This window comes from Nilaparvata lugens, chromosome 4 (genome assembly GCF_014356525.2).
Source record: "Nilaparvata lugens isolate BPH chromosome 4, ASM1435652v1, whole genome shotgun sequence".
Lineage (NCBI taxonomy): Eukaryota > Metazoa > Arthropoda > Insecta > Hemiptera > Delphacidae > Nilaparvata > Nilaparvata lugens.
In genome coordinates this window covers 18,312,813-18,332,785 of record NC_052507.1, presented here as the reverse complement: position 1 = coordinate 18,332,785, position 19,973 = coordinate 18,312,813, and the positions used below count along the sequence as shown (strand labels likewise).

Here is a 19,973-nt window from a genome sequence, read left to right as displayed (position 1 = left end):
ACAAAATAACACAGGAGAACATTCAATGGATTTCAGAGAATTTTACCTATAATTAATCACTTTTCATATTCAATGGAAACTGTAGGAAAAATTTAATGTGAAATACAGCTTGTGCGTAAACGTTTCTTTCTGTGCAGCAAACTGTCACTTTGCGCACTAGTTGCACAAATAACTATTTCCTTTCCTTGCCCTATTACCATAGGTAGGGAAAGTTTTAATTTCCTGGCCCTATTGCCATAGATAAGGAAAGTATTGCTTCCCGGGAAAATTAAGGTACCCCAATTTCTAAATTTCTATACGTTTCAAGGTCCCCTGAGTCCAAAAAAGGTGTATGTGTGTGTGTGTGTGTGTGTGTGTGTGTGTGTGTGTGTGTGTGTGTGTGTGTGTGTGTGTGTTGTGTGTGTGTGTGTGTGTGTGTGTGTGTGTATGAGTGTATGTGCGTCTCTGTACACGATTTCTCATCTCCCAATTAACGTCTCCGACACGAACAATTTCAATCAAAAGCGATTCAAGATGGCGGCTAAAATGGCAAAAATGTTGTCAAAAACAGGGTTTTTCGCGATTTTCTCGAAAACGGCTCCAAAAATTTCGATTAAAGTTATACCTTAAATAGTCATTGATAAGCTATATCAACTGCCACAAGTCCCATATCTGTAAAAATTTCAGGAGCTCCGCTCCATGTATGCAGAGTTTGATTATAGATTTCCAATCATCAGGTCTCAGATATAATTTAAACAAAAACATAATGTTGAGTGAAAAAGATTGAGCATGAAAATCTCTACAATTATTAATGTCCAGTAACATTCCCACCTAACATTGGAAATGAGCTTGAGATTTGAGAAAATGGGATTATTCAATTGCAAACTGTTAGCAACTGTTGATTCTATTAAATCATTCACTATGAAGAGATAGCAGATCTCGTGTGTATCCAGTGTTATTGTCCTGTCACCAGCTGGCTCAGATCTTTGAATAGTAGACTTGAGATGCGCGTGAACACTAGCGTCAGGTGATCAATATTCATAATTGCAAGGAAAGTTGTGTGAGTGCGCCACACCAGATTTTATTAATTTGGAAAGTATTTTAAAATTTAATAATCTGTGTGTTTTGTTTGTATTGGGTTTCAAATTGCAGTGTGTTTATTCAATGTGGAAGTGGCAAATAACCTAGCTAAATTTAGATTGTAGTATAAATCAGAGTTGGGACCGTTTTGAGGCCTGTGGTACTTTTGGGAAGTTGTATTATGTTAAATGATTGATTAAACTTGCTTGAAGGTAATAAAGTACCAACACTGGTATCTCACTCTTTTCTCTCTTATATTCAATTTCACTCATTCTGGTTGAAGATTCAACACAATAAAAACAAGGAAGTTCTCTGAGCAATAAATTGATTTTGGTTCTCCTTTCAGTTTAGTTATCTTATTATTGTAAATGAAGTTATAGCACTCTACAATTTATGAGACTTTGAGATCATTCTCAGTTGTTACACTCTCATCACTCTAAAATATGAGCTCAAATTAAGCACTCAACAGCAGAATATTATTATCATATTTCCCATGGAGACACATTATTGGTACATAAAAACTCAACAATCAAGGTGAAGTTAATCATTAGTGAAGGCAAGATAAAGTACGCCTACAATTTGCGGCGCATTCGAAAAAATTCTAAAAATCATACATAAATAAAACCTATTATCGAATCACAAGACGTCTTTCAGTCTTTTCATTCACTACAATAATATTATAACGTCCAATACAAGCACACAGGGAGGTGTTAAAGTGGGTTTGTTTGCTATTATGAATAGTTTATCACCATTGTTTGTCCCTTATCACATAAACTTGAGTATGACAAGAGATGTTTGGGTGTGTATATGATGATGTGACGGTGGAAGTTTATGATTGGTTGTAATGGCAAGGGGGAATTAAGAGGGGGGCAATGTTCTGGAAGGAAGTCATCGTCGAGTAAGTGACGTCAATAGCTTTACGTGCCCTGACAATAAATCATTCAGGTCTGAGCGTCTCGCTCTTCTCACGTACCTGACCGGCCAACTTTTAAGTCGGCTCTACGACCTTTCACCCCTCTTCCACCTCACCCCGTCTATCCTACCCGCCCCTTCCCCACCACATCGCGACCAAATAAGTCGCTCGCTCTTAAAACTTCATCCGACTTCATTAATATGAAAGAAAGTCGGAGATTTATTTGCAGACGAACTTGACGTTCCACTTCGCAGAACGAATTAAAGTCTTTGCCGGGAAGCTTCCTCTAGTCTTGTCTTGTCTCTGCGAGAAACTTTAAAAAATGGAGTAATGAAGACTTTCTTACGAAACAATTGACAAGCTCATGAATTATGGAGCCGGCCTTTCAATTTCATGGAGAGCCGAATATTGAATGTGCGTGACCGAATATACAATTTTAAGCGACGGCACTTGATTAAAAAAGATGTCTGAAATTCATAAAATACGAGAAAACTCATTGCATGTTTTGTTAAATAATCATAGTTTTGTGTTATAATCATAGCTCTTAATAAATTAATGTACTTTTTCTCAATGATATTACCCACACAAGCCCTATAATGCCATGTAATGTTACCTAAAACGCTTGTTGAGTGTAAGTAAAGTAGCTTTGATGAGAGACGAATGTAGGCCTACCCTACCTGCGATTCTAGATAGATTCTGGACACACTAGCTTGATGTGAAGAGACTTCAAGGCTATGAATGACTACCGACTAAGAATAAAAACATTGAGAAGCTTTTACTTTATTTCTCATCTCCTCTTTCATTGAATATAAATGAAACTCTCCATGTATTAATAATTTAGTTTGATTAATTAATAAATAAATTGTTTATTTTAACTATAATTATTCATTATTTATTATTTACTATACATATTAGTGAATTTATTTCACTGAAATTATTGATAGTTTGATACTTTATTTTGTAAGTGGTTGAAATTTTGTAAGCTTTCTTCATTGCATTTAAAAGAGAGATGATAAGTAGTATGCAGGTTAAAAACTCAACTCCACAAAGAAAGAAGGCTTTAAAACAATCCAAGCATTCCAAATATGATGAACCCTCAATCTTTTTCCTTTCAAAAAGCTCACTTGTCATGGAATATTGATGTATATCAATGATGCATGTAATAATAAATTGAGAAGCGGCCTTAAAAATATTCTATTTGTGATAGCCTTATAGTTCATGGTCATCACTGATCATGGAAGCTGATTTTAAATTGTAATTTTCGTGTCTCAATTCTATTTATATACCCAAATGAGAATAAGTACTGCATGACATTGTGAATCTCATTGTCACATTGTACTCTGCATTCAACGTTAGTAGACAGATATCTGTCTACTAACTTTGCTCTGCATCAACTTGAAGCAATTCTATGCATCATAAAATTAACCACATTTGGACTATTTTTATCAAAATAGTGAGAAAAACAATTTTAGGTTTATCCTGTTGATTCTCTCTCAATCATTGATTGATTTGATAATTATTATGATTGTGGAATGTTATAAATAAGTAATAGTAAACGGTTCAAGTAATATAATCATCCCAAGACATTATTGATAGAATTTTTGAGACTAAATAAGTTCCTTTCAAATCAGGTTCTGTAAGAACGAAAGCATTTTACAAAAGAGGAAATAATACTCTATGAAATTGAATTTGTATTTCATTCTACCATTCAAATACATCCATCAACATCTTGAAACACTTCTTATTGTGACACTTATATTGACGGAATTCTTAAAACATCTCTTCCCTCTCAGAAGAACAGTACGGTACTGTCAGATGGTTTTGCAAGGGATCTTCTCTGATTTTGCTCATCCGACTCTGTGGAAGTCTGCCAGACACTGCCAAGTAATTGCAACAATGCAAAGTATTCGATTCCCATTTAAGTTTTGCAACTGTTCTCTACAAAGTTTACAGTGCCTGTTCAGCACAAGTTCTAATTCCTGTAATAGTCAGTTCAACTTTGTGGACTTACCACCATCAGAAACAATACTTTTGGCAAATTATAACGCTTTCACATCTGTTCGTTAGAGTGGTTGAAACTTTGTTTTCGCAATTCGCAATGAATTAATTTGGATTCACTTCGAGAAACGCAATTTCCACCAGGAATGAATATTACTCTCTTCATACAGGCCTGCAGGCCTACGATGATTGAGTTTTGGATATTGTTTTTAATTGCTAAGTTCACTTTTGGAACTTCATTTTATTTCGTTGATAACAATTCCATTACATTTTCGATACTGTATTATCAACGATCAAATTTTCATAGACTTTATCTAAGTTCGGGTATATACAAGTGGATGCTAATTACCTGAGAAGCATAGAAAGTGATGAATTCAATAATATTACCGGAGCTACACATCTAGGGCGAGCCTTATCGTCAACTCTCCAGATACGTTCTCTCTCCACTCATCTTGTCACTTATTTCCATAAGATTGTTACCATTCATTGATAAGATTGTTATCGATCTTAAGGTGATACTGGTACTCTAGCATCATCTTACTCATTAAAAATTATGATCTCATCAAATTCATTACAATCTACTTAAACTCGATATGCTAATTACATGTTGCGGACTGAATGAAGCAGCTAATAATTTTCAAAGTGGACAAACTTTATCTGCAAAAAATCCCTACTCCCATGTGTGTTTTGTGTATTGACACTTTCTAGAAATGTAAGCTCAGAACTTAATAATGAAGTTTGAAGCAGCCAAAATATGGAATTCGTATCATCCAATAAAGATTTTGCAGATTTAGAGTACTGGGGATCAAATTTCACAGGCTTGTTAACATTAACTCCCCATTATATTTCAACCACCACGTTATTATTCTGATCGTCGGCTTGTGCAGTAAGCTACACTCATATTGGGCTCAATTTTCAGCTTCATATAAAATAGGTTTCGTGGACGGAAAAGGTGAATCCGCTGTTATGAAGGAGATTTCATGATACTTTGGTGGCAAATTGAACGAGAAAATGAAGGCCTGCGAACAGAAAACTGTTTACTTTTAGTGATAACGACAAAGGCCGTCAGTCACACAACAGTTTAGGCCGGGTTTAATAAAAAGTAAGGCCGTGTTTTGGCGTGCTGTAAACCGTGTATAAGAGGAGAGGTCGAGGAGACCTCCCTACCTTGTCTGGAACAGAAGAATCAATTACTGATCCAATTTGTTGGGCTTCTTTGGGCTCCGAAATCTTTCTCAACGACTTGTCAAACCGCGGCTCAGCTATGAGGGCCAAGTACACGGCTTGGCTCCGAGCAAAATGTAATTTTGTTATTTTGCCGTGCTCCGAGCCTGTGGAGAGTAATTTCACTCACCCTTGAGCGTCGGCTGGCTTGCAACACATTCCTTTCTCATTTCCAGCAGACTTTGATGGGAACAGACACTTTATACAAGTATTTCAAAATTTTCATCCAATGGAATATGTTTATTGTAAACTATGACTTTTTGTACAACAAAATGAACAAGGAGTCAATGATGAGGAATGAGAAGCAGAAGAAGCAGAGGATGAGAAAAAGGATGAAGTGGAGAAAAAGAAAAGGAGAGGAACAAAAATAAATATGAGATGAAAGATAGTTGGAATTTCTCCATTATTCGAGAGGAAGAAGCAGGAATCGATCCTTTGATCTGTTTTCTTTATAAAACCTAATGTTTATACTTTTGTATTATCTTTATCAATTTTGCCTGTTATGCAGAAACATAATATCTTGTCCATCAACATAGTATAATTTGAGAGTAAATAACTTATAAGTTATCATGCCAATCTATATAAATGAACATTACATTTTTCCATTTTATTTTATTGTTCATGCATATAAATTTTGTCCATCAACAATTTTCTCGAAAATAGATAAGAATATGTTCTCTGGCAGGCCTTCATCATCAGTTTAGGTTATCCCATTAATATAAATAGAATGATCAGTTTTGATCTCATTTCTCATCCCTAGCACACATCTACCTATATATTTATCCACAGATTCAACTCATAAATGTTATTGTTTCAAATACTTTCATTCATATTCTATGTTGTACTTGATGTACTTTTAGACTAGTGTGATAGCTAAAGAGTTCATTTCTAAGATTCAAAACAAAGCTGTTGAACTTGATACCACGAACCAACTATGCAATAAAAATGCCTTGAGTTGATTATCTAGTAGAAAATACTCTCTATTTCTGACATGGAACTGGGAAACCTGCTTGTATTTCGCATGAACTCTTCATTCTTTTAGAGGTAGGTATTAGCTTAAAAAGTCGTAGTATTAAATTGTTATAACAAAGCTAACTTTCATCCGTGCTCTAGTTGTGTGGTGTGTTGTAGTCCAGAAGCCCATGGGAGCTAAACTTTGTTCAGACAGCTGGCTTTATTTAAACTATTTCCAGACTTATACCAGCAGATCCAGTGTTACTATACACTTGGGTGGGAGGTTGGAAATGCCTAGAGTTTGTGTTGATGTGTGCGTGTGGTCTGGGAATGGCGATAGTACGGTGAAGAAGAAAAAGGAGATTGAGAAGGGTGAGGTGGAGAAGGTGGAAGAGTGGGTGAAAAGTAAGGATGTGGACTTTTCTATTCCGTTATCATCTGCAGGGAAGCGAGATGCATTGTAGTCGTCCTATTCTCGAGGGAGTTGGAAGTCGCGCCACTTATGGCGTGAAGAGAGGAAGCTCACTGCGTTCGGTGAAGGAGAAATTGGTGAAAGAGTTGGTCTCACTGCAGAGCAAGCCATGCGGAGGTAAGATGCTCAGGTGACCAAGCCAATGTGAGAGAAGGTGCTAACGTCAGAGAGGAAATGAAATGTCACGTGATGCAACCTAATCACAGCACGGGTTTTCATTTCAACACAACTATTTACTACTTACACTCTTGAATGTAATAACTCGTACAGCCAGTTGCATGGAAGCTGATTGAATCTTTATTACTGTGAAACGATGACGTAATTCAACAATATAATTGAAACAAAATTGGGTATGCCTTGGGTCATTACTAGAAGAATAGGAATATTGATCTTCTTCTTCTTCTCCTTTTTCTTTTTCTTTCAATCAAGACAGACTCCTGTCTGTCCCAACTCATAACAAAAATCAAAAAAATCAAAATCATTTATTTGCCAATTATAAAGATAACAATAATGAATAAATAAATACTTCATACTTATACAAAATAAAAATAAAATTTTAACTTAAAATTTAATTGGCGTTGCCAGCAAAACCTAAGTTTGTGTGCTAGCAACGAGTACCAAAAGATTTCATTTAATTTAACATAAACTTAAAAGATGATTAAACATTTTATTTGAATGGTAGTAATAATAAATAAATAACTTAAATAATAATAATAATTGTAGTAATATAATATCTGAAAAAAATAGAACTTAGTGAAAATAATATCAAAGAAAAAAGTTTTTTTTTAATAAAGTAGATTCTAACTGTACATGAGGCGAAAAACATTGTTACTTCTGATCCATCTCTCTATATTTTTAATGGCTGATTTATTAAATCTATCTGAGATTAATTGGTCTGGCAAAATATTCATCAATCTATTACTCATGTATATGAACTGCCTGCGGCATACTGTTAAATTTGTTCTAGGAATGCGGTAATGAGATGATGAACGGAAATTATACGACGGAATGTTAGTTTCAAAGAGATTTTTATACTTATGAACGGCTAGAATTAAGTTTTTCACGTAAAGTTGTCTCACTGTTAAAACTGGGAACTCTGCAAAAAGGCTATGGCTGGGATATCGTCTTGGTCTTCCAAGTGCAGCTTTCAAAATATATCTTTGAATTACAGAGATTTTATTAAAATGGATGTCCAATGCTCCACCCCATACCCTAATACCATATTGCAATATGGACTGGGCATATGCTGAATAAGCCATCTTTATTATAGTTGGGTCATTGAGCTCATTCAATCTATGGAATTTGTGAATTATGTGTTTTATTTTCTTACACATGTTATTTATATGTGCATTCCATTTAAGATGAGAGTCTACAAAGACTCCTAGATATTTAGTTTCTTTCACGTTTTTTAATGAGTGACAATCACAATCTCCATCACCAGTCCGCAATCTTTCCCGTTCAAGACAGATTGAAGAGTGTATTCTGATACCAGTATTCAGAATATCTCTGGGGAGAGAGCTCACTGCTGGTGAGAATACCATAAATATACACTCTTATTGGCATTCAGTGTAAGAATGTGTTGGTCAAGCCATGATTTAACACGTGTGAGACCAGACTCTGCCAAGCGCTTAGCTTCATCCCAGCTTGAACCAGTAAAGTATATTATAATCTAATCTATCAAGAAATAGTATAATTTTTCAGGATTCAAGTGAAAAAAACTCGACTTTCCCATATTTTATAATTTATTGTCATCGTTTCCGAGGTCTACCTATAACATTGTTTTCCTTTTGGGTGGTAGTTTAGAATTTTCAAGTGAATCCTCTCTATTAGCATTGTGTTGACATGCTCTCTACTGGTTGCGATATTCTAATAATCTTTCCATTAATGTTCAAGGTACCCAGCTTTTGTCTTATATCGTCGTTTCTTATGTGATTCCGCCGGTCACAGCCCTTCGTCCTGCGAAGGAATATCATTTCTGCTGCCTGCAGAAATATTGATTCAGTTTTGAATTTTGATTTTCCCGGGGGAGTATCACCAGACATGATTCATGATAACGTATTATATGATTCTAGAAGTATAGAGCTAATTTTTATTTATTTATTGATGCGCAATACACAATTCATTGAAATGATTGGGGAAGGACCAACAGGCACAGCCAAACCTGTTCCTTCCCCGAAATCTGATTTTCACACTATAGTCCAAAAAGTAGGTCATGTACCATACACTTTTGAATTTGAGTCCAATTTTCAGTTCAAACATTTAAAAACAGAAAATTTTGAATTAAGATTGTTTCGAAACCAAACTAAATTACCAATATGTAACATATTTTTGAACGGACATTCATACTGAAATATCATCGTACGGGAAGGAGATTTCGTGATGAATAAAAGTCAAACAGAACAAAGGATCTACATCGGCGTCGCATCTCTGATTACTTTGGAAAAAAGCGCCTGCAGTTCATTTTACATGACAAAGGGTGCAGGATGTGGAGGAAAAGAATACAGAATATTCCGGTCTCGGATGAATGTTCTGAATATACAAAAATCTTCCGATACGAGGCAGGATTAGATTCGGCATGAAGCATCGCTTGATTGCAAAGGAGGGCCATTGTGCTCTTTCATACGAAGAATACACCCTGATTTGATTCTAATACAGTTCTCCAACAACATCTCTCACAAAAGTAAATATTCTCTTCGGAAATATCAAAGTTCATGATGACTTTTGTAAAGGAGGAGTCTGAGGAGCTTCACAAAGTTTAAGGCTCATTTTTATGAATATATCAACTTATGTAATTCAATAAAAAGTTTTGTAGAGATCATCAAATCATTCAACTGGGTTGCTGGAAGTGTGCAATGGATGTTTTCACTTTGAGAATGAATATTCTGTTGGAATGATGATGATCAAGAGCATCAATGATGATGCAAAATAATGTATTTCCAGTTATTTTCAGATGAAAAAGACTACTCCAATCTGCTTCAAATTATGTTTATAAATTTCATGATTTTTTTACAACTCAGGTGGAAACAGGTGAATATACATTTAACATTCTCGTTTTATATTTACGAGTTATTATGACAAAACCTAGGTGTCTCCTATGAAAAGACTGTGTTACTCACTGTTTTTTCGTCCAAGTTGCCTATAATTATTATCTTCCTGGAGCTGAATCGACTATTCTGTAGAATTGGTTACGTTCGTGTACCTCTCTTAATAAATACTTAAGGTCGTCTAATCTTGAAGGACAAGAGTGAGTTATGGTGGAAGTTTATAAAAAAAGGTCTTGAATTCACATACAGAATGAATGCACCCTGTACCTATCTCGCCTGCTTGAGATGTTTCTTGCCTAACGCAAAAAGTTTCAATCTAAAAAAGTTGCTACACTAAGTTGTAAGTCCCGACCTAGTCTTGCGTTGTTTTCACTGCTGAGAAACTTTTGCCAGTCCCTCAGGTGTGCGACACGTCTCGCTTCGTGCATGATTTATTGCTCCTGATATATAGCAAAATCGCTGTGTTCTCAGCCTCACAAAATTTATCTAGACTTTCTCCTGGCTTCTAATAAGGCTACATGCTCATTGGGCTCCAATCATATTTTTATATAGTTCTATTCTAGTTTTGCCTTTGCAAAACTTTTGACAGTCATTGAATTCTTGATATCAGTTTAATTCAACGCAGTTCGCGTCAAATCAAAAGTCAGATTCTTGTGACCAATCAGAAAAAAATCAACAATTATCCATCAAGACAGTTGTACGATTTCATGTTGTTTTTATTTCACAACCACTTTTTTGTTTACTATTCTCATGATTGAAAACTTCAAAATCGATGGTAAAACATGAGGAAAGTCTTATTATTTGTATGAATTACTACTTCAATTTCTACGAAATACAGCTTAGATATTATGAATTCTTGAGTTTTGTTCAAATTTTTTACCAGGATTGGCGCATAATATTCTTGAAAGCATCCTCCAAATATTCATCAAATTTGTTGTAAAGTCGACGTTCACTAAGAAAAGGACTTGATATCAACACTTTGCAGTGTACCATTCCACCCTTTAGTAGGATTCTTATAATATTATGATAGTTATGAGTAATATATGTTTATTGTTTGTTTTCTATCTCTAATGGATGGCATGCTTGCGCCGGCAGTTTTCATCGTAAATAGCTAATTTTGCGGATTGAGAAAGAGCTTAGCGATTTCCTCTCTCGATTTATTATCGAATAAATCAAGTCGATGAAGCTATTCTTCTCACGAAGAGACGCAAGATTTATTCCGTACGATTTGAGCTGTGTGCGTTAGCCTTGCGTGAAGGGGTTTCTTCAGGCATGCCAAAACCGCGCTTCCTCCATAATATTTCCTCTCTATTAGTTTTTATATATTGGAGTGCGACTGCATGTGCAAAAATCGACCTCCGTCTCATCCTCACTCTCTCTCTCTCTTTCACTCCCTCTCTTTTGTACACATGCGCAGTCACAGACAACCCCCTAAAAACCTGGATTATAGCCAGAACGATATCCATGAAAATATTACTTGTCGATTTTGTTCTAAAATGCCAACCAACTCTTGACCATAACTTGCTGGTCTTTTCTCATTCCAATATTCAAATTAATATCTCTCAATTCTTGCATCAGTTCTCTCTGGAAGCTATTTTTGAACATGTCCTATCCAGTATTATATTATCGATAAGAGAATCTTTATTGCTAACTGCATGAGAATCTATATAGACTGGGTATGGTGCAATAGGAACGAATAGACGTCTATGTTTCTCCTTGTTCCAAATCATTCATTCATTTATTTGAATCATTGATTGGCCTAATACTGAAGTTGGGTCATAGAATTACTATGATACTATTGAAATAAGTATTGGATAATAATGAATGCTGCATTTCTAGCATTAACTGTGCATACATCCTGTACATTAGACTGTGCATACAACTCAAAGTAAATTTTCAACCTGGTGAAATAGTTCTTAATGATGGATAATTTGCATTAACAGAACTCGCATGAGTCTAAAAAATTGATTCGTTTGGCCCTTATAATATAATTTCATTTTGAAAAGTAGTTCATAATATGTAGTTATAGTATTCACTAGCCAATTTTTCTCGTTATTACCTACTTATTCGATAATTAAGTTTGGTCGAAAAACATTTTCAAAGAAAATCGTATTTTTCTACAAAAAGTGAAACAAGTTCCATCAACGTTGGGAGAAATAGTTCCAGTTTCAACTAGAATTATTATGAAACTATTCCAAGTAGATAACTTGAAAGAAGATTCAGTAATAATACGTTTTCCACGAAAGTCTGATACAAAATGATGAGCTTTGAATATGAGTGGAAGAAACCTGGTCTCGGATTGAGATTTAAAATGTAGATTATATTCTCATATTCTGCCAAGGGAAATCAGTTGAAGGAGACTGCCATCAGGCATTATCATTACAATAATGTACATAGAGATGTAGAAAAAATCCAGCAATATTACGAGCTGAGCTCGCTGATATTGAACGCACAACCTGTTATCAAATAATACTTCTCCAACCTTACATCAAGTCCTCTATTCATTTTTCCTCTGCAGTCATTCTCCGAGGCAATTTGGATGTAGTGGGGATAATAAAAAATGAGTTTGTTATACAGAGTACTTCATAAAATATTCATGTACCGGTAGGAGTGATTTTTCTTTTCCGGCCCCCTTGCAGACACTGACTGGAAGATGCAAGGATTGCCGGCGAATGGAATGGATGATTCGTAATCATTACTTTGATGGCTCAGATTCATCTCAAGCAACAACTTCCGTTCTGGTATGGTACTCACGTGTCTTATATAATTTATACTTCCATAAAGAGTGCATCCTCGTCAGGTATTTAACTCATCCTACCACAAAAAGAGTATCCTTGTCAGGTTTGAACCTAGTACTGTTTATAACTAGTGTGAAGGATTCAGAGCTTAGTGTTCACAAACTAGTAACATTAATGCTCTCTTACTGCTGCACCATTTCCTTTATCCTAAGCTGCATGGGAGATATTTATCTCGCTTGTTAGAAACTTGAAATTATAAATTATTCAAATTTCTCCCATAACCATTAAATCACCTTCTAGAATTTATTGTTTGGATTCCTATTTTTTTTTGCAAAAAATATCGAGTACTTAAAAAGTACTGAGCGATAATTCTGTTAAGCATAATAAGGTTTTGAAATTGTATTGCCAACACTGGTTGGAGCTCAAACACTGGCATCTCTTCAAAGCAGCTCGAACGTACACAATACACATCCATGATCTTTCAAAAAACCCATTGATAAGTCATTAATGTGAATGATAACTTAAAATTGGAAGAATTTTCCAGTAATTCTATCTTATTCTAGAAAAGATGGGATATTGAAATAAGTGATGGATACAGATGAATACAATATGATAGGAATGTCATGACATAAGGAGAGAAAATTGAAATGAAAACAAGTTCTGTCATTCTGTGTCAATATTTTGTATTTTCTCGAAAGCTGTTCAATTTCCATGAAGCGATAGCTTGAGGAGTGTTATGAAAAGTGTGTCTGTCAATCGGAGAAACTTCTAAAGCATGTCAAATCCTATGTGACCAGCTGGTTGAGGCTTTCTCCAATACCTTGAATCCATTTTGAGTGCTCCGTTTCTCCGCGTGAAGCTGTCTCTGATGACAGCTCTTCTTCCCAGTCTGCGCTGTGGAAAAGCTCTCTCGCCCACCTTCCAGCCGTAAGTATGTGACGAGGTTACTGGATGCAAGTACTTATTCTCCGGCGAACTTTTCAATCGAAGTTTCAGATAACGTGCTCGCCCCTCGTCGTTATGACTGATTCCTGAAAGTATTCTTTTGATAAACTTCTCTATCAACTGTAAAGTTTCAAGTTACAGAAAATAGTTTTTGGAAGAGACGTCATTAGACATCTGTTCACTAGAGGTTTAAAACTAGTAAGGGTTTGTTGACTATTGGTAAAAGCGATTGATAATGAATAAACTTCTGAACACTCTTGGTTCAACTCAATCGGAATGAATATGACATTTTGGGAGAGATTCAAAGAATATAATCTCATGGTAACATCTGATATACGGATTGGGAAAACTCGATCACAAGATAAGGAAATTGATCTGGTAGTAAAATTTTTCTTTACACCTCGAAACTCTCTTCTCCAGAAATGGAAGAATGTATCTTATAGTATCTTTTATCTTTTTTATCTCTTCTCTGTATAGGGCTACTTTTATAGAAATAGAAAGAAAAATACAAATCTTAGTACCCTTTTTGAAATATTTAATCACAACATGTTTCGGACATTGATATCACTTGAAAATGGCATCAATGTCCGAAACATGTTGTGATTAAATATTTCCAAAAGGGTCCTAAGATTATCATTCTACTTTCTATTCCTATATATTTTATCTCAATATCTTTTGCTTTGAAAAATTCCATAAAATTCAAACTTCTATGATTGATAATCATGTGCATTATAGATCAAAAAAATATTGGACATATTACTCCAAGATACAAGAAGTTATACAGGACAAGAAGTTATACACAATACAAGAAGTTATTTTCCAGAAAGATTTACTTTATGATCATTAAAATTCACCGACTATAATATAGACATTCAATAATTTGAGATGAGTAAGATGATAGATGAGTAACACAGGAAATTATTTTCTAGGAAAGTATTCAAATTCCACGACTAACAGAAATCATTTAATGATTTGAACCCACCTTCATATAGAGTGTCCATCACATCTTTTGGAACTGGATACATTGGTCCACGAAGAAGTTTTTCCTGGAGGTCTTCTGGATTCTCGGTGGTTGTAACCGGTTTAACATCAACGCCACTTCTTTCCAATTTCTTAGCAATTTTCTCGTCTCTATCTCGCTGGAACATATCTTGTCGCATACGAGTCACTTGTTCGTACAGTACGGCCGCTTTCTTGGGTACACTGTCAGGTGGGCGTGTTGGATTCAAGTATACACGCTCGTAATTCTTCTCAAACCATCGCAGCCTTATATTTTTGCTTCTTTCTATCATTTCTTGCTGCTGCCGCTGTCGGAGGATCTGTGCTCTCATGCTCGCCTCACTCATGATGTTTGTATTCTTCACAGGTTTCGCCATGGTCGACTTGTTTTGTATCTACAATCTCTTTTTAGAATACAACACTCAAAGATATAGGATGCAAGATATTGGATAATGGATTGGTTTTAATCAGTTTCTCATGTTATGAGCTTCGATTGATGATGTCTCGAATCAGGGATAGATTGTGTTATTCGAAATTATCGGGTACATTTTTTGAAATGATTAAGTCATTGGACTGTGGATCACGCAGAATTTGAATAGTGTTTTGTAGCCATTTTTTGACAACTCATATTAAGGTTGAAATATTCTTAAAATTTACATGATTGAGGTGAGGTTTGGAATAATATTTTCATTTAATGTTGGATTTACATACCGTGTGATGATGATTCCGTTGTGCAGTGTAAGTAGCTTCAGAGTTTTCAGGTTATTTCATGATATAAACATACTTATTGGTGTTTTTGAATCAGTTGGATGTGGATGCTGAGACACAGCTGAGTTGATGATGATCTTCAATGAAACGTTGAGAACACATCATATTCTAGAGATTTAATGGATATAAGTTTTTCATCAAAGCCGTGTCCACACTGAACAAATGCTCGACATAAATGTTTGTTGAGGAGCTCAGGGACAAACATTTTTAAAAGTTTGGACAATCATTGTTTGTCAAACGAAAAATTAGTCTTTTTCCAAACATTTTCAGTGGTGAGAGATATAAAACTGTTAGGCTATATTGTAATCTTTGAAGCCCACAACTTCAAATTATACATAGTTGGTGAAAATTATGGAAACGGCTGTATATTTCTTTAACAAGAATAATTTGACAGTAAGTTTTATTGGGGAGCCTACTTGAAATGAAAAAATACTCTGTCGCTACATCTTTGACCCTCATAAAGCCATGTTCACACTGAACAAATGTTCGACATACATGTTCGGCAAACATGCTTGTTGAGGAGCTCAGGGACAAACAGTTCAAAACAGTAGATGCATAACCCGGATACTAGGAAGCTTTTTTACGACTTTTCCCCCCCTCCCCCCTCCCCACGCACCCATCCTACCACCCCCGCTCCTGCCGCACCTCTCCTGCACCTCTCCCGCCACCACCACCGCCCCCTTAGAAGGAGAAGAGGCTCTCTCTCTCTCTCTCTCTAGAAGAAGAAGGAGAAGAAGAAGAAGAAGAAGAAGAAGGAGAAGAAGAAGAAGGAGAAGAAGAAGAAGGAGAAGAAGAAGGAGAAGAGGAAGAAGAAGGAGAGGAAGATGATACTCTCTCTCTCTCTTGTCATGCTCTAGTTAATATAGTCATGGCTAATTACATACAGTCATGCTCAATTACATTTAGTCATGGTCTATTTGATGATTAATAGTAGAGAGAGAGATATGTGTGTGAGAGAGAGAGGCAATCTACTGACAGATTCAAGTGAAACAAACTTCTGTCAAATTTAACTGAAACATGTTCTTGACAACGGGTTGTACACACAACGAACACTGCCAGATTTAAGTGAAACGAACTTCTTGTGAAATGAATATCTTACTCTCAGATTTAACTGAAACATGTTCTTGACAACAGGTAGTACACACAACAAACACTGGCAGATTTAAGTGAAACGAACTTCTTACTGTCATAAATTCTAGATGTACTTGACAACTAGGATGAGATTTTATCATTCTTCCAAGAATATATGTCCAGCAGTAACATTCAAATCCCATCTTTTCAAAACTCTTTATGTGTCAAGCATAGTTGAATATTCTTTGGAAGAATAATAGTGAATTCAAAGTTCTTTTCTGAATCTATATTGATATAAATCATTCTCACCAAATCTTACATTCTTAACATATTATCAAACTGAAAAACATTGTCATTTCTTGTTGTAGTTTTCACTCATCTCACAACACTATGTAGCAACGTTTATAGATAAGCTTACCGTGAGACAACCTTGGGCGTTATCATTACGCACCAATTCTGCTCTTGGCTGATGATTAACATGTTTCAAAATTTCACTTCAGAGAGCTTACAAGGACGAATGCTGTTGCGGTCTAATTCAATACTTGACTATTGTCACGTTTTGCAATTTTAGTTCACATAGCTTACAAGGACGAATGCTGTTGCGGTCTAATTCAATACTTGAGTATTGTCACGTTTTTGCTTCGCAGAGTTCACAAGGACGAATGCATCTCTGTTCTTATGCATCTACTCAAAACGTTTGTACAAACATTGTTTGTCAAATTAAAAACTACTGTTTTTCCAAACATTTTCAGTTTTGACAGCTGCAAAACAGATGTAGAACATAAAACCTGTTCTTCCCACTTACAAATATTTTGTTTGGTGACGCGTCCACACTGGCCACGGGCAAACATTGTTTGTCAAACATAATAAAATTTGCCCAAAATTTTCTTCAAATATGTTTCGTGTGGACACGGCTTATAAATCGAAATTATTTTTTTTATGAGAAGATTGTCATGTGATATGTGATACATTATTTCAATACGGAGCTCCAAGAGAAAATGAATGACGAAAATCCCACTTTTATATTATCTCAAATTGCCTCAGCTGATGTTATGAATGAATGAATGGAAGCATTCTATAAATTATTCAGCTGACTAAATGATAAATCACAACAATTTTTTCTCTCATGCATCTCCAATGTTTTGTTATATTCTGTAAAAGGACAAAGGAGTCATTTTTGTTGCCAAAGGAACTTGAACTATGAAAAAATTCTAAGAATACGTATTCGAAGCTAATTGATCAATCCTTTTTTAAATTATTGTAAAACATACAAACAGACGGACAACGACTTAGGCCTTCAGTGAGTCAAAAGTGAGAACTCTTTAATGCTCGTTCAATTGAGAACCACATTTATTGACAATATTAAGCCGTGTCTACACTGAACAAATGTTTTAGTATTGAAATGTAATAATTACTGAATTATGGTTGCTTTATGGGGTGGAATTTTGCAATAAAAATTAACTACAAATCTGCTCCATTCGTCGTCTCCATTTATTATCTCTTCCAGAATATTTAGCAAATCCATCTCATAATATTTCGAAACATACTTAGCCAAATCTGATACCATCCACATTCATTTTCTTATAATGGAATCCACTTGAAATTCTTGGAAATCGGAGAGTAGAAATCACAACATAACAGCTTCCAATATATGATTGAATTGTAAGACAAGACATCACTGCTAATTATAATGGAGCTCGTCCATCTGTCCACAACAAAATTAAATTCAATTGACCCATATTGAATCAATTCCTATGAAGTAAAGAAATTCCATACAGTACAACTTCCAAAATTCAATCAAGGAGTCAGCGACGAGCGAAAACCAACTCCGGGTTTTTGTTCAGTTTCTATTGGACTATAAAAGGGCAATATGATTATTATGAATATTGTGAAGTGAAAAATTCAATTGACTTATTGAGTTCGCATAATCTAATTTACGAAGTTTAACTTTATATTCAGTAGCTTCAGAAAGTTCATATTGATTTGATTTAGAACAATATGATTAGTGTGGTAATGGTGTCCTAGACGTTGACTGTACTTGATGGACTGGTCCGTTCACCTGTCCCGTTGTCCGATGAAATGCTGGCTGCAGGCAAACTCTGTAGTAAGTAAAGATCCTTTTGCAAATTGTTTTAGGGTTGGAGCGAGCAATTTGCAGCTACCACCACTGTTCCTGACGAAGCACCTCCCCTCGCTGTTGTCTCTGATCTGCTGACCTCTTCAGCACCCCTGCTTGGCCTACAACACCTCGACTATTAAGCAGTTTCAGCCCGAAGCGCGGTCGCTCTGCCGAAGAAGGGACAAGTTTTGACCCGACGGTCAACCGAGCTCCAAGTTCCCTAATTCCATTTTCCCCCTTCTTTGCGGAGTCTAGCTCACTACTCACCACTTAAAACGGTGATAACTTTTAGAGGGCTCCCTTCTTCTCCTCCTTTCACTCTACCATTCTCTTCTTACTACAACATTCGACCTTCCTGCTTTATCTCCTCTCACTTTTCCTGCTCCTTTTTCTTCTAGTTCTTGTTCTACCTCTCTTTGTCCAATTCCTTCTCCTCGTACACTCTTTCTCCTTTCTGTCCTCCCTCTATCTTCCTCTTCATCATCAACATCTTCCCAATTCTCCCAGTTTACCTCTTCCTCTACTCTCTCCTCCACTACTTTCTTCTTACTTCTTCTAGTTCTCTTCCTCTACTCTCTTCTCACATTCCATAACTTTAAACTTCTCCTCCTGCTCATTTTCACTCGTTTTCCACACTTATTTCTCGTCCAGTTCTTCATTCTCACTCTTTCTCACTTCTTCGTGTTCACCTTCCTCTTCCAATTCTTCTCTTCAACCGTCCACTCCTTCTTTTCCACCCCATTCTGTTTTCGCTCCATTTCCTCTCCGCTTTTCATCTACTTCTCTAAATCCAAATCCTCCTCCTCCTCCACCTTCTTTTTCACTTCTTCCAGGTCACCTTCTGTTCCCTCACCTGCTTCTCTTAGCTCTCTTCTCCAACAACTCACTTCTCCTCGTTCTCTTCCTGCACCTTCCACCACTCGTCTCCCTCCTTATACTCCTCGTCCACTTTCTCCTGCTCTTCTTCTTTCGGTAAATCGTCCACTCCTCTTTCTTCTTCTCTCACTTCTTCCCTCCATCCTTTCACTCCTTCTCCTCTTTCCCATTCTATTCCTCGTCCCTCTCACACTTGTCCGTCTCCAATTTCTGTCTATCTCTTTTCTACTTTTCCCATCAGTTCACCTTTTCCTCCTCTACGTTTCCCTTCCAGTTCTTCTTTTCAACCTTCTCCTCCTTTTCCTCCACATCCTGTTCCAAATCATTTTCCTCGTTCTCCTATTCCTTGAAGTCTTCCCACTCTTTCTCATCACTCTCAGACTTTACCACCCTCTTCACCACCCCATTATACAAAACTTAGCTTGTTATTCATCAGCATCTGAAACTAAATTCCCCAGCAAAATGTTGTTGAACAACAGAAATGTTGTCCAGGTATGTCATACATTGTTCTGTCAGCACACTGCATTGGATTTGCTAGGCCAACTGTGCTTATTGACACTGGAACTACTTTGAAGTCTGGCCGGCAACTAGATTTATTTCGTTGTCGAGTCGAGCTCCTACAATTCAGTACTGGAACCTTGTTTCACAAAATCATTATTGAAGTCTGTAAAAAGTTGCATACAGAGTCAAGTGATTGAAAAGAGGAAATTTCTTGCAGCCACATGGAGTTGAGTATTAAAAAATCCATTTCCATGAAAACTTCTCATTTGTGTCATAACTGACGTGGGATTAA

General features: G+C 36.0%; 1 protein-coding gene across 1 annotated transcript; it reads right to left on the bottom strand.

Moving 5' to 3' along the window:
* Window positions 1-13,060: 13,060 nt before the first annotated feature.
* On the bottom strand, window positions 13,061-15,406 carry LOC111056011. The gene is made up of 2 exons (XM_022343322.2): window positions 14,330-15,406; window positions 13,061-13,433 (listed from the first exon to the last, which is right to left on the bottom strand). The coding sequence occupies exons 1-2, from the start codon at window positions 14,721-14,723 to the stop codon at window positions 13,171-13,173; spliced, it is 657 nt and encodes a 218-aa protein (XP_022199014.2). The 5' UTR covers window positions 14,724-15,406; the 3' UTR covers window positions 13,061-13,170.
* Window positions 15,407-19,973: the final 4,567 nt, after the last annotated feature.

Bases quoted from the DNA above. Each gene is read 5' to 3' on its own strand.
- LOC111056011 (XM_022343322.2), bottom strand. From the start codon at position 14,723: ATGGCGAAACCTGTGAAGAATACAAACATCATGAGTGAGGCGAGCATG. The intron at 13,434-14,329 runs GTGGGTTCAAAT...GAATACTTTCAG, and splicing joins GATGGACACTCTATATGAAG to GAATCAGTCATAACGACGAG.